At 41.0% G+C, this 16,469-nt stretch overlaps 1 protein-coding gene across 1 annotated transcript in view; it reads left to right on the top strand.

Moving 5' to 3' along the window:
• Positions 1–15,467: 15,467 nt before the first annotated feature.
• The window catches only part of LOC138694982 (troponin C, isoallergen Bla g 6.0101-like), a 77,870-nt gene continuing 76,868 nt past the window's right edge, over positions 15,468–16,469 (top strand). Inside the window, exon 1 of the mRNA XM_069819220.1 lies at positions 15,468–15,589. Within this exon, the coding sequence (XP_069675321.1) occupies positions 15,587–15,589 (3 nt within the window). The 5' untranslated portion in view covers positions 15,468–15,586. The remainder of the gene's footprint in view (positions 15,590–16,469) is intronic.

Below are 16,469 nucleotides of genomic sequence, written 5' to 3'. Positions count from 1 at the left end.
GATATTATGATAGGATGATTATGAAGTGCAAGGAGAGGTCTTAAACCTAAGCCTAACCTAATTTCCAGACCATGGACGAACACGGGAAAAATCCCTTTAAGGAAAAATTCCTGTCTTCTAACCGGGAATCGACCCGGGACGTCATGAACTGTAGTCAGAAGCGCTGACTTGAAGTCCACGAGGCTGGTCTCCTTTCCTGAATTGTAGATCTACATCAGTGGTGGGCAAAATGAACGCAACCCACAAGACAGGATTTATAAGGAGATGAGCATCGCTTAAGCGGGATCTGTGGCTGGACTTTATAAATTTCATTTTAGAAAACAGCTGTTCGCACTGGTAGATTGATGAATACATACCGTCATTTCCCATAACTATGGTCCTGGAACACAACTATGGTCCACAATACAACCATTCAAAGATCATTGTAGAAGTAACATAGACCGTTCGTAGATAGATGCAGTGACTTGAATTCAAACTACAGTACAGCAAAAATATAGATAAACGATGTACTACGTTATGGCGTACAAAATTTGAATAGTTGTATCGTGGACAATAGTTATGTTCCAGGACCATAGTTATGGGAAATGACGGTACTCATTATTTTTGAAGCAAACTGTCTAAGCAGTGGATATGTAGTACTGGACATCTTTTAAAAGATTTTAGCCCCCAGTAGACCTTCACATTCTGCTTTCAAGAAGCCATCATTCTGCAAATCCAATACCTCTAACTGCAATTCTGGGATAACATCTTCAATTTAAACATGAAATGGAGTGGCAAAAATATTGAAATCTTTCTCCATCCTTTGAAAATCACTGAATCTATGTTCTTTGAACTCGTGTAACAGGTGATCTATTTTAAGAATGTACATATTTACGTTCGCGTCCTGAATATTTCTAACTGATCCTAAACATGAGAAATGAAAGAACCGCCTTTCTTGTAAGTGTGAAATCCTCTCGATTCATATAATACTGCGAAAGACATTGCATCACTAATGAAGCTCCGAAATACAGCAGTCCAGTACAATCCGCCACGTATATGCGCGGTATTTTCATGGAGTGGGGGAAGGGGATGGTAGGGGGTAAGTTTGATGCTTCGCTGAGGTCTGACATCATTGCGACAATTCCGCAGGAATGCCCGCCATTGATCTACATAAAAGCATTATTATCTATAAACCCAAAACAAAACATATCTGACATTACGGTGGAGCACAAGTCATAAAATCCCTGATTGTGTGTGTGTGTGTGTATCCAATGCCTACCCACTTTCACTTGCGTGATTCGGGTTCCGCATATTGCGGATAGATGGCAGAACTGTGTTCTAGTTGTACACCACTTCGGCGGGTCACGCTGTACATGATGTGTATCTGTGAAGAGTTATGTCGTGTACTAGGGTGAATGTATGTGTAAGCGTTCGTGTAAGCATAGTGTCTGGAGATAAGTGATGATGATGAAGATGAGGAAGGGAGAAGGGGAAACCCGGTGCTGGCACGTAGCGTACTCCTGTCGAATAGCACCAAGGGGGCCAGCAGACTTAACGTCCCCATCCGACGGACGAATCACTATCAACAGTGACACATGCCTTCTGTTCATATGCATTGCGAATGTGAATCGGTTAATTTCGTAGTTATAACGTTCAGCCATTTCGATCGAATATTATGAACTCTGCAGAATCGAGTAAAATTCTCTCGCTGCGGCTAGTGGAGTCTTGCCAAGTACTGTAACTAACAAGACATCCATAAAGCAGCATGAAAAAAAAATACCACCTCACTATTGTTAAAAAAAAAGTTAACTGAATTTCTTTCAACTATAACAAACACTCTGAACGAGGTTCAGACTTAATAGTCAACATTTAGTATGTGTAATCATATAAAAAGGTTTATTATTTTTTATTGAGTTATTTTACGACGCTGTATCAACATCTAGATTATTTAGCGTCTGAATGAAATGAAGGTGATAATGCCAATGAAATGAATCCGGGATCCAGCACCGAATGTTACCCAGCATTTGCTCGTATTGGGTCGAGGGAAAACCCCGGAAAAAACCTCAACCACGTAACTTGCCCCGACCGGGATTCGAACCCGGACCACCTGGTTTCTCGGCCAGACGCGCTGATCGTTACTCCACAGGTGTGGACTAAAAAGTTTTATCTTATATCAAATAAAATATTCAGTACCGTGCTGAAGTTAACAATTTATCGTTAATCAGATAAACGTTTCAACATCTGCATAAAACATAAGTAAATTGAAAGAGTAAATAATTTTTGCCAATCATTATATCCAATAAAAATATCAATTTATGAAGAAATACAAATATAATGATAATCAATTAACAGAATAATTATACCTCCCTTAACACACTTACTCACAACGATAGGCCTACACATATATCGAACCATTCAAAAAGTATTTGTGATTCATGCTAGATGTTGAAAGATAAAGTTATTTGGAACAAATAATATAAATAAACAGAACAATTATTAAGGAACAGTTTCCTAAATAATTACAATTGAAATATTCTAGCAAATACGACAAATTTATTACCGCGTTTAGCATCTTCCTTTATATGTCCTTACGCTATTGACACGTGTCACAACAGCTGTTCGACAACGCTGCCACGCGTGCATCACTATGGATGTAGGATACCTAAAACAGATCTTATAAATAAGATAAAGGTAAGGTTCCGCAGTATATTGATATAACACTGCTGGTACGAACGAGTATTTTCTAACAGTGACAAAGTCTTTAATGATATTTCAATGTTATTATGATGTTATTAGTGTTATTACTAGAGTCCTACGTTTGGTGTAAAACAAGTATTCATAATTAATTTCTACAATCTGGCATTAGAGATGGTAATACTCGTACATGGAGACAAATAAACTACAAACATTTCTATATGAATTAAAGTTGAAACATCAGGGCCTTACTCAATTACGGCTTTTAGAGAACTCGCAGGTTCATTGCCGCCCTCAGGTAAGTCCGCCATCGGTCCCTATACTGAGCAAGATTAATCCAGTCTCTACCATCATATGCCGAATGTGACGTGACGTGGCATGATGTGATGTGATATATGATGTGATATGATATGATATGATATGATATGATATGATATGATATGATATGATATGATATGATATGATATATGATACGATACGATATTATATGATATCGTATGAAATGATATGATATGATATATGATATGATATGATATGATATGATATGATATGATATGATATGATATGATATGATATATGATACGATACGATATTATATGATATGATATGAAATGATATATGATATGATATGATATGATATGATATGATATGATATGATATATATGATATGATATTATATATATATGATATGATATGATATATGATATGATATGATATGATATATGATATGATATGATATGATATGATATGATATGATATGATATGATTTAATATGATATGATATATATGATATGATATATATGATATGATATATATGATATGATATGAGATATATGATATGATATGAGATATATGATATGATATGATATATATGATATGATATGATATGGTATGATAATGTGACAGCGACGTGAGAATCGAACTCACGACCAGCGTCCCGCAAGAAAGCAGATCGCACAGGCTCCACGGAACATTGAGTGACGTCGCGCGGTGGAGAGAAGAGAGAGAGGGTGTATTACGTCACGCGACGAGTCTGCGCGCGCAGCTGCTACTTGACGGAGTGGATGTGGAACGACCTTCTCGACTATTCCAGGAGTCTGTCGATGTAGAGATATGAGATAATTCTCTACACACCTGTAGAAGGTTCTCGCAACTATGATTTTGCTATAAAAGAGCAGTCGCCAGCGAACTAGAGTTTCAGAGTTTCAGATTTTCAGAGTTTTCAGTTATTCAGTCAGTGAGAAAGCCAGAGCAAGCAAGCCAGCCGGAGTTCGACTCGAGTGTGCGTCCGCATCTGCGTCAGCATCCGAAGGCCTGAGTTCGAGTGCAGTGGACCGCAGTTGGAGGGACCTGAGTTCGAGTGCAGTGGCCGCAGTTGGAGGGACCCGAGTTCGAGTACAGTGAACTGTCTCTGAAGGTCTGTGGTTCGAGATACTGTGAACTCGAGTGACTGAGATAGAAGAACTGTGAACTGAGAACTGATAGTTCTGATTTGTAAATAGTGCTTTGTAAATATTAGTTAAGATTAACAGTTAATTGTTGTTCGTGCTAGTCCAAGTAAACTGTCATTGTCGTCGGTGGAGTGCTATAACGAATACTGTGTTGAGTGAAGATCCAATTGTTGACGAGAGCGATTAAGGTGAATTGTAGAAAGGAATTATTGTTGTGACGAATTAATTACATTGTTGTAACTAATAAAATTCACACTGGTGTCAGAATCGGGACATTATCGACAATGGAGAACCTACAGCAGATCCTGCAAGCCATCGCGGAAATGAAAGCAGAAATGAAAGACGAAATGAACAAGCACATCAGTGAGGTGAAAAGTGATATAAGTGACGTGAAAGCAGAAATGAAAGACGACATGAACAAGCACATCAGTGAGGTTAAGAACGACATAAGTGAAGTGAAAGGCGACATAAGCGGAGTGAAAAATGACGTCACTACGCAAATTGAAAGCGTTTCGGCCCACGTAGATGGAATTGTCGCCATCGTGAAAGACGAACTTAAGGCCGATTTGGACAACCTAAACAAGAATTTTACAACTATAAACGAGACAGTAGCCGAGTTGAGACAGGATGTAGACCATTTCGACGGCAAGATCCGCGATCTCGAACGTCGTCAAGAGGAAACGTGTGTGCTGATGGACCAACATGCTGTAGAAAACAAGCACATCCTCGCGTTGGTGGATCGCCAGGCTAGAGAACAGAAACAGATAATTGCCGAGGAAGTTCAACGGGCCGTGGAAAGATCGACGTCAGAATTGAGGACCTCATGTAGTGGCCATGTGGAACCATCGCCCTCAGCCAGACATCACAACGTCAAGACGCCAAAGTTCGACGGTACGACGTCTTGGGCGATATTCCGTCGCCAGTTCGAGGCCACCGCAGCACATAATGGGTGGACCCCAGCGGAGAAGACTACTCAGCTGCTGACCGCGCTTCAGGGACAGGCGTCGGAGATTCTTCACAGCGTTCCAGAAGATGGGACAGCCGCTGAGATAATGGCGGCCTTGGAGGGACGTTATGGTGACCATCAACTTGCGGCAGCGTTCAGGACCCAACTGAAAACGAGGGTCCAACAGTCAGGCGAGTCCCTGCAAGAATTCGCGATGGCGGTGGAACAACTGGCTCATAAGGCCCTCAGGGGCCTACCTAATGACTTCATCGCTGGAGAGGCGGCCTACACCTTCGGCAGCGGAGTTCGAGACCCGGAAATAAAGCAACAGCTACTCTTGGCAGAGCATCGCACCATCAACGCAGCTCTGGCGGCGGCCCTCAGGATGGAGGCAGCCAAGTTGACTGCGAACGTCTCGGCATCGCACCGGATTAGGAGCGTCGCGGCGGCCGACGTCGAGGAACGTCAACCGAAATCACCCGAGCGACGAAGACGAGGAGTGCCCACCTGCTGGTCCTGCGGCGAGCCTGGACACCTGAGGAGGGACTGTGACCGATCTGGTCACAAACAGGAAAACTAAAAGGGGCCGATGCGACGAGGGGCACGTCGGCGCCGTCATCACCATCCCCTCGGCTGATCTTGAAGACGGTTAACAGAAGATGCGACGATGGGCTGATTGCTGACGGATGGATAAGAGGCCGCCCATGCAGAGTACTGGTAGACACCGGGGCGTCGCTCACTATTGCCAGACCGGAAGTCGTGCGTGGCCTACCTGGGAGGACGCCGCTGCGCCGGTATGAGCTACGTACTGCCTCAGGCGAGAACCTGCCCATCCAAAAAGAGGTTTTCCTGGATCTGACATTGGGAAAGAGGAGACTGGAGATGTGGGTGTTCGTCGCCAACATCACTGAAGACGTCATCCTGGGACTCGACGCCATGCGGATCTTCGATGCAACGGTGGATGTCAGGCGCCGTATCCTGCGGTTTGGTCAGGATGAAGTGTTCCTGAGGGACGTCGAAGACCAACCCATTGCAAGCAGACTCACCTTGGAGAATCATGTGACAATCCCGGCAGGCTGCGAGATGGTGGTGACGGCAAGACTGGACGGACAGCCGAAGAGAAACCTGCTCCTCGATTCGCAAACAACTCCGATAGATGGGGTTTATGTGGCCAGATCCCTACTCCCGAATCAGAAGGTGGTACCGGTGAGGGTCCTGAATGTCACCAATCGGGACAAGGAGGTGCCTAGTGGAACTGTACTAGGTAGCGTCGAGGCGGTGGTGTCTGTGACGTCGCTGGCAGAAAACGAGGAGTGTCACCGACCACATCCAGATCTAGACCCATCACTGAAAGAGCTGGCTCGAGAATTGGCGGAGAATTTAAGCAAAAGAGAAAGAAGACAAGTCCACGATCTACTGACAGAATTTCAAGACGTGTTCAGTCTGTCTGAAAACGACTACGGGAGAACGGAGAAGGTTCAGCACCGCATCGACACCGGAAATGCTCGCCCAATCAGACAACCTCCTCGACGCGTCCCTCTAGCTAAACAGAGGGAGATTGACAGCCAACTGGAGAGCATGAAAGCAAGAGGGGTCATCGAGGAATCCGACAGCCCTTGGTCGTCACCTGTGGTGCTGGTGAAGAAGAAGAATGGGGACCTGCGTTTCTGCGTGGACTATAGAAGACTGAATGACGTCACCAGGAAAGATTGCTTTCCCCTTCCACGAATTGACGACACCTTGGACACTCTGGCCGGAGCAGAGTGGTTCTCGACGTTGGATCTCAAGTCAGGATACTGGCAGGTGGCGCTACATCCTGAGGACAAGGAGAAAACGGCATTCTCTACAGGCCAGGGACTATGGCAGTTCACCGTTATGCCGTTCGGCCTCTGCAACGCCCCGGCTACATTCCAGAGACTAATGGAGTCCGTAATGAGAGGCCTGACATACGACACCTGTTTGCTGTACCTTGATGACGTCATCGTGGTAGGCAAGACTTTCAGCGAGCAGCTGTTGAACCTGAGGAAAGTGTTCGAGAGACTGCGACAAGCCAGGCTGAAGTTGAACCCGAAGGAATGTCATCTATTCCAGAAGAAGGTCAACTACTTGGGACACGTAGTAGGGACCAACGGAGTGGCCACGGACCCGGAGAAGCTACAAGCCGTTAGAGGATGGCCGAGACCGAGGGACAAGCAGGAGCTGCGCCGCTTTCTCGGCCTCTGCACTTATTACAGAAGGTTCGTAGCTGGGTACGCCAACATCGCTAAGCCTCTAACCCAGCTGACCGAGGAGAAACGACAATTCCAGTGGACAGACGAGGCGGAGTCATCCTTCCAGTCGCTGAAAGAGGCGCTCTGCACTGCTCCTGTACTGGGATATCCCATCCCTGGAAGGAAGTTCACGCTCGACACGGACGCTAGCAACGTAGGCATCGGCGGAGTACTCTCTCAGGAACAGGACGGGCAAGAGAGGGTGATTGCCTACTTCAGCCGAACACTATCCAAGGCTGAGAGAAACTACTGCGTGACGCGTAGAGAACTTCTTGCCATTGTGGAAGCCCTGAAGCACTTCCACAAATATTTGTATGGCCAGGAATTCCATCTGAGGACAGACCATTCTGCACTCACCTGGCTATTGGGCTTCAAGAATCTGGAGGGGCAGACCGCCCGTTGGGTTCAACGTCTGCAGGAGTACAACTTCACCTCTGAACACCGACAAGGGAAGAAACATTCCAACGCTGATGCCCTGTCACGACGTCCGTGCCCGGATGGCTGCAAACACTGCCTGAAAGTAGAAGAGCGGGATGGCGCCCACGCAGTCCGAGCAATTGCCGCCCAGCCGAGCCCAGGATGGGATAACGCCGCCATAAGGAGGGAGCAGCTGGAGGACCCAAACATTGGACAGCTACTACGTGATGTGGAGTCCGGCCAGAGACCAGTATGGGCCGATATCGCCAACCGTAGCACCACTTACAAGAGCTACTGGGCCCAGTGGGAATCCTTCACTGTCAAGGACGGTATCCTGAAGAGGATTTGGGAGTCGGCCGATGGAAGGACCCACATAGAACAACTTGTCCTGCCCAGGAGCAAGGTGAAGGAAGTGCTGGAGGAGACTCATGCTGGAGTGACTGGAGGCCACCTGGGAGCCAACAGGACGCTGGACAAGTTAAGGCAGAGGTTCTATTGGTTGCATCAGAGAACCGACACGGAACAATGGTGCCGAAGATGCGACACCTGTGCAGCCAGTCGCGGACCAAGGACCCGCAGCAGGGGAGCCATGCAGCAGTACAATGTGGGAGCTCCTTTTGAGAGGATCGCCATCGACGTTGCTGGACCGTTCCCGGTCACGGATCGCGGGAACCGCTACCTGCTAGTGGCCATGGATTACTTCACAAAATGGCCAGAGGTGTACGCGATTCCCAACCAAGAGGCTTCGACGGTGGCCGACGCGCTGCTTGACAACTTCATCTGCCGATTCGGGGTGCCCCGGGAATTGCATAGCGATCAGGGGCGCAACTTCGAATCCAACCTGATGGGAGAATTGTTCGAGCGTCTGGGGGTGCATAAAACCAGGACCACTCCCCTCCATCCACAGTCCGATGGTATGGTGGAACGCTACATCAAAACCTTGGAAGAGCATCTGCGGAAGGTGGTGTCCAACCATCAACGAGACTGGGATGCCAGAGTCCCACTGTTCCTCTTGGCCTACAGAGCTTCGGTCCACGATACAACAGGGATGACACCGGCAAACATGGTCTTCGGGAGAGAGCTGCGCCTGCCCTGTGATCTGCTGTTTGGCACGCCACCCAGCGCCGACCAGCCAGCAACTGACTATGTGGCAGAACTCACCGAGAAGTTGAATGGAGTTCACCAACTGGCCAGAGAGCACCTCAAAATGGCCAGCGACAGGATGAAGGTGCGCTACGACAGATTGGCCAACTCTGCAGGATTCCAGGAGGGCGACCTGGTGTGGCTGTATCGACCTACCAGGACCAAAGGGAAATCACCAAAGCTGCAGCGTGCCTGGGATGGACCATACCGTGTGGTGACCCGGATCAACGACGTGGTGTACCGGATCCAGCGACAACCTCGAGGGAAGATGATGGTGGTGCATCTGGACCGATTATCCGTCTACCAAGGGACTGCCCGGGACGAGCAGCCCTAAGGAGGGGGCAATGTGACAGCGACGTGAGAATCGAACTCACGACCAGCGTCCCGCAAGAAAGCAGATCGCACAGGCTCCACGGAACATTGAGTGACGTCGCGCGGTGGAGAGAAGAGAGAGAGGGTGTATTACGTCACGCGACGAGTCTGCGCGCGCAGCTGCTACTTGACGGAGTGGATGTGGAACGACCTTCTCGACTATTCCAGGAGTCTGTCGATGTAGAGATATGAGATAATTCTCTACACACCTGTAGAAGGTTCTCGCAACTATGATTTTGCTATAAAAGAGCAGTCGCCAGCGAACTAGAGTTTCAGAGTTTCAGATTTTCAGAGTTTTCAGTTATTCAGTCAGTGAGAAAGCCAGAGCAAGCAAGCCAGCCGGAGTTCGACTCGAGTGTGCGTCCGCATCTGCGTCAGCATCCGAAGGCCTGAGTTCGAGTGCAGTGGACCGCAGTTGGAGGGACCTGAGTTCGAGTGCAGTGGCCGCAGTTGGAGGGACCCGAGTTCGAGTACAGTGAACTGTCTCTGAAGGTCTGTGGTTCGAGATACTGTGAACTCGAGTGACTGAGATAGAAGAACTGTGAACTGAGAACTGATAGTTCTGATTTGTAAATAGTGCTTTGTAAATATTAGTTAAGATTAACAGTTAATTGTTGTTCGTGCTAGTCCAAGTAAACTGTCATTGTCGTCGGTGGAGTGCTATAACGAATACTGTGTTGAGTGAAGATCCAATTGTTGACGAGAGCGATTAAGGTGAATTGTAGAAAGGAATTATTGTTGTGACGAATTAATTACATTGTTGTAACTAATAAAATTCACAATATGATATGATATGATATGATATGATATGATATGATATGATATGATATGATATGATATGACATATATGATATGATATATATGATATGATACTATTTATAACTTTAAACACTTTAACTTGATTGTATAACGAAAACACAGTTTATTTTGTGTAATTTCCTGAATTTAATCAATAAGGATGATTAATGTTCTCTCCTGAAGGATATAGGCCCCTACACCATTTTAAAATAATTTAATACACAAGCACAACTATTACATTAAATGCTCAATAAGTTTTTGTAGCTTTATTCTCTTCAGCTCTAATCAACAGTAACAATAATCCAGGTTGCCAGGCGACGATAGAAAACAAAAGATGCGAAAACAAAACGAATGAGGTGTATAAACAGTTGAATACACTTCATATTTAAGTATAAAAATACAAGGGTGCCATTTGAAATTTCAAAACGGGGAAAGCTGGAGATGGGGGTGAAATCTGAAATGCAATTACGCCTGGTTTAAGACTTGCCCCTCAATATCTAAATTGACGTGTTTTTGTTGAATTAAATTAAATTTAAATAATTAGTTATTTTGACTGGGAAGTTTTGAAATGAAAGCCCTGTATGTATAGAATAAAATGTAATTAAGAGCAATTACAACTGCTTGAAATTTTAGGTAAATAAATAATTCAGCAGTTACGTGAAATATCACTTGCCAATTTGTAGTGCAGTGAAATGGTGAGAACGTTATCCGTGAGAGCCGGCGATCTGCTTGCCAGACTGTAGCGCTGAGAGACGGCAGTAGTGCCGGTTCGTTAGGTTTGACTCACCCTATATTTCACCACAGATCGAGTTATGTTCACTGTCTACTTTCGTTACTGATTTAATTTGATTGTTCATTATGCTTGCATAGGAAATTGAAGAGATTAATGAAGGTTCCAGCAACATTTGGATACCCACTTTCAGAAAATGTTTCCATTTTTTTAATACACTGGTCCCTGTAATGCTTCTTCAGTATTTCTATATTTCATTTCTCTCTCTCTGAATGTATCCTCTTTTATTAATTCACATCTATCTGTCTGTCTGTCTGTCTGTCTGTCTGTCTGTCTGTCTGTCTGTCTGTCTGTCTGTCTATCTATCTATCTATCTATCTATCTATCTATCTATCTATCTATCTATCTATCTATCTATCTATCTATCTATCTATCTATCTATCTATCTATCTATCTATCTATCTATCTATCTATCTATCTATCTATCTATCTATCTATCTATCTATCTATCTATCTAGTTTTAGTCGTCTGATATAGTTAAGGTCATGAGGCCTTCTCTTCCATTCAACCAGAACTAACTACTACAAACAATATAAAATATAATGTAACAAACTAAAATAGATAAAACAAAACAAAACCATTTTATAGGACAATAATACCTAAAAACATACAACCTATTCTTGTTTCCTAATAACTGACAGGAGAGAGAAACATTGCTGGCAGAGAGAGAGAGAGAGAGAGAGAGAGAGAGAGAGAGAGAGAGAGAGAGAAGGATAATTGGTATTAAAATGTACATGGTATTAAAATGTACATGGTATTAAAATATTTCAGTATTAAAAAACAATTAATTGGTTAAAATTCGTGTTAGCTAGACGTGTTTCAGGACCTTTCCGTCCTATCTTCAGTAGCTATTGAGCCAGATCAGCTGTTTTTGGCAGAGGTTTCATTCCACTCTTATCTTGAAGTTGGGCAGTCTGAAGCGTTCTACCCCCGCCCAACTTCAAGACAAGCGTGGAATGAGAACTCTGTTATTTATTGAATAGAAATTATACTTCTCTTCTGCACTGTCGGCAATGTTTAGGTTTCCTGTCAGACATTACAGAACGAATTATAGTCACATGATTCTCAGAGTGTTACTATATGATTAAGGGAAGTATATAAAGTCCGATATAACCGGGTTATCGGAGGAAGGCTACTCCATAACCACTTTATAGCTTATCCACGGTATGTACTAGAAAGTGACTTGCTATGTGATCAAAGACGGAAGGAAAAATTGCAACTTAATGCACTGTTTCCGTAATTTTACTTCATCAAAAATACAATTAAAGAAACATATCAGGCATGCATCATTACTTCTACGAAACATGAATTACAATAGTTAACTATCTTTACTTGCTTAGCATGCTATAGGCATATGATTAAAATGTATTGTATTTAAGTGTGAGTTTCAAATGAAATTTCATTGTTCGACATACATCGTGTACACAACGAGTGATTCATGGAAAAAATAATTTTCAAGGGAGGAAATGCACGGAAGAAAACTGAAATGTTTCCAGTGATATAAAATTAATACGTTTGAAAAGAAAATACACTAAATATTGTTATTTTGATATGAGTGGAATAGTTTGGACACCATACACGACTTTGGGAAGACTAAAAGAATCAAAAGAGACATAGCCTATTCATAGTGAGAAGAATTTGACAATATTCTGTAGTGCACGAAGCGAAATAATTATTCTATTATTGTATTTGTATTCCTGGTGTTGTGGAAAAGAAGGCCTGATGGCCTTAACTACACCAGAATAAATAAATAAATAAATAAATAAATAAATAAATAAATAAATAAATAAATAAATAAATAAATAAATAAATAAATAATCTTACAGTTTCTCACATTGTGTGACTTCTAGATACCTATTAAAACTCTGGGAAAAAGTTTTGTATTTTTGCATTTGAAGGGATTTTTCAGCCATCGGTGATCCGAAATTCAAAGAGACTATATCTGCAGTGCTCGGGAAAATTGACATAAGTCAATTTCCACAAACCATTTTTGCTAATTTACTGACAACTTACACTGGTTTATGTCGATTTGATTTTTTTTCTGTATCAATAATTATTGCAATGGGAGAAATACTTATGTATTTTTTTCCAAGCGAGCAGATGTTCCGTAAGTTGTCAGTAAATTATCAAATAAGTTTAGTGAAAGCTGACTTATGCCACTTTTTCCGAGCACTGCAGATATATTAGTTGAAAAATTATAAAGTGCTTCACGCATAAGGTTTTCGATAGTAAACTGAATGAATTGGAATTAACTGCATTAGTCTATTCAAAGCTATTAGTAGATTTCTTGGAAACAAAAAAGTCTTGTATTGCGCTGAGTTAATGAAATATAATATTACACAGTTACTGCTTGGCTTTGAAGTACAGAGCAAAACTTTCGTCTTTTATAAATATTGGACTGATTATTCGAACTTTATATATATGAAGAACATTATATATTTATACACAATTGCATAATTGAATATATCATCTCTGATTATGACAAATTTTCTGTGTGCAAGCACATTCTAATAATGGAACTGATTAGCAAATACTTCTATTCAGAGAGCTTTATGACAACTACGATAATAAAGTTCTAACCAAAGTAAATTGGGTCACGTCAAGATCGCAGGTCGAGTACGAGTGGCTGGCTATTCATCACGTGAAGGAGGAACTGGCATCGAAACAATAATCTCTTCCGCTTTTAGAAGGAATACTTCAAGAGTCAACAATTTGGACTCCATCATTGCTCTCCTCTCTGTCCCTCCTTAAAACTTTGAATAACTTTCAATGCGGAGAATTTTGCAAGGGTTTTCTGTTAAGCTATAGTGTTTAGAAATCCATTACCATTCAATTATCTATTTTTGAAAGGTTTACAATAAGCCAAATTTGACACTGCTAGAAAAAATAAAATGACAGAAAAAAATCCGTCTTCGTTTACGAACTATATATAACCTTCCTCTAGAATATTCCATCTGCAATGTCCAGCAAAACAGAGAGGGTTTGGAATTGAACGGTTTAAATATCTTGAAGCAACAGTAATATATAAATTTTTCCGCCTTTCCAATGGATAAAATATATGTATTTATGTGTGTATGTGTATGTATGTTTTTTAAAGATGTTTATGTTTGAAACGAGTATTATTGTTTATGCATTTATTAATTTTGAATATTGTAAAAGTATTTTACTGATCAGGAAGAGGAAAAGAAATTGGCTTGGTCACTGCCTAAGAACTGGCTACAGAAGGCTGCACTGGAAGGGTTGGTGAACGGAAGAAAAGTTCGGGGCAGAATAAGATATATTAAGGACTACATTAAGGCACATGGATCATGTGAGACTAAGAGGAAGGCGGAAAATAGGAAAGACTGGAGAATTCTGAGTTTGCAGTGAAAGTCCTGCCCTTCGGCAAACAACTATGAATGACTCAATGAATCGTTTTTTGTTTTAAAAATAAACTGAACTGTGTAAGTATATTATTTATACAGTATAAATATAAACAGCCGTTGCACAAAATAATAAATACATAAACCATACACCCATTCATTTCTTTAAATCTTTCTCAATGTAGTTTCAAGTTCATTAGTTTACTTAAGTTATGTACGTATTTATTTATTTCTTTGTTTATTCCTTGTTTATTTATTTATTTCTATGTTTCTTTGTGTCCTTATTTATTTCTTTGTTTGTTTATTTTTTGTTTCTTTGTTTCTCTATTTCTTTGTTTATTCTTTATTTGTTTCTTTGTTTGTTTATTTATTTATTTAATTATTTATTTCTTTGTTAATTAATTTATTTGTTTCTTTCTTTCCTTATTTTTTCTTAGTTAATTAATTAATTAATTCACCTATTTTTCTACTAATTAATTAATTTACCTATCTGTCTACGAATTAATTAATTTACCTATTTGTCTACTAATTAATTAATTTACATATTTGTCTAATAATTAATTAATTAATTAAGTTACCTATTTGTCTACTAATTAATTAATTAATTTACCTATTTGTCTACTAATTAATTAATTAATTTACCTATTTGTCTACTAATTAATTAATTAACCTATTTGCCTACTAATTAATTAATTAATTTACCTATTTGCCTACTAATTAATTAATTTACCTATTTGTCTACTAATTAATTAATTTACCTATTTGTCTACTAATTAATTAATTAATTTACCTATTTGTCTACGAATTAATTAATTAATTCACCTATTTGTCTACTAATTAATTAATTAATTTACCTATTTGTCTACTAATTAATGAATTAACCTATTTGTCTACTAATTAATTAATTAATTCATTCATTTAATTGGCTTCCTCTTACAGAAAAAAAATTTTTCATTCGAAGTTAGAAAAATCTGCGATGTCAGTGAAGGCAACTGCCATGATTTCTAAGCACTCTATCCGAGAGAGTGAGAAATTAATTATCTCTCTTCCTCTGTTAAGTTCCAATATGAGTGACTAATCCTCGTTCCTCTCTTTCTACCCCTTCAATCTGTAGCTTGTTTCTACCCCTCAGTGTTTAATTTACCACCAGGTCTGTCAAGTGCTATGCAGTCTTGGAATTGTTTTACAGTTAATTGTACAGGCACAGAAACAAGTATGAGTGGGTGTGATTGTTAACCTACTATACTATAAGATGACTAATAGTGATCATGTATAAAGGAAGTTCTTCCTGACGGACAACTTCTCTTAGTTTCTCAGTTCATCGCCGACAGTCACATCTAGATCTTCAAGAAGCAACTGCCACCATGGTACGCGTAAATTCTGTTATGCAGTGTTATCCGAATGTGACTATAACTTCATAGTGACCGCATGTGAATAAATTCTGTGTGATATAGAATTTGTGATTAACAGTGTTTTGGAATATAATAGAACACGTGATCTATTTCCACTAAAAAAACTGACACCAAACATCGATTCCTGTTATTTTTTAGTTGGTTATTTTACGACGCTTTATCAACTGCTAATATTATCTAGCGTTTCAATGGGATGAAAGTGACAATGTCATCGAAATGAGTCCAGGGTCCAGCGCCGAAAGTTACCCAGTGTTTGCTCTTAATGGATTGGGGGAAAAGTGAACACTTTTAGACAAATGTAGGTCTAAGACAAGAGTGTAGTTTATAATCCATTCCTTTCTATTATACTGCATTAATTTATGACATTTTTAGGAAGTGAAAAAAAAATAATATACGCAGGAATTCAATTATCTGAGAATACATAACCTCCTGCGTCCTGAGATATTTTATGTTTTATGTTTAAAGTTCAACATAATTCTACACTTCAAAACAAAAGTCACTGACATGAGAAAAAATGCTTAAAATATTCTGCAGGCCACATTCATTCATAGTGTTCTCCCAAGGCCAGGTCTTTCACTACAAACCCAGCATTCTCCAATCTCTTCTATTTTCTGCATTCCTCTTTGTCTCCGCATATGATTCATATACTTAATTTCGTTTATCGTCTGATATCTTCTTCTGCCCCGAACTCTTCTCCCGTTCAACATTACTTCTAGTACATCCTTCAGTAGGCAGTTTCTCCTCAACCAGTGACCAAGCCAATTCCTTTTCCTCTTCCTGATAAGTTTTTTTTTAGTAGGTTATTTTACGACGCGTCTGAATGAGACGAAAGTGA

Source organism: Periplaneta americana, chromosome 1, assembly GCF_040183065.1.
Source record: "Periplaneta americana isolate PAMFEO1 chromosome 1, P.americana_PAMFEO1_priV1, whole genome shotgun sequence".
Taxonomy (NCBI): domain Eukaryota; kingdom Metazoa; phylum Arthropoda; class Insecta; order Blattodea; family Blattidae; genus Periplaneta; species Periplaneta americana.
The sequence above is the reverse complement of the archived record's forward strand: the minus strand, read 5'-3'. Positions and strand labels throughout refer to the sequence as shown.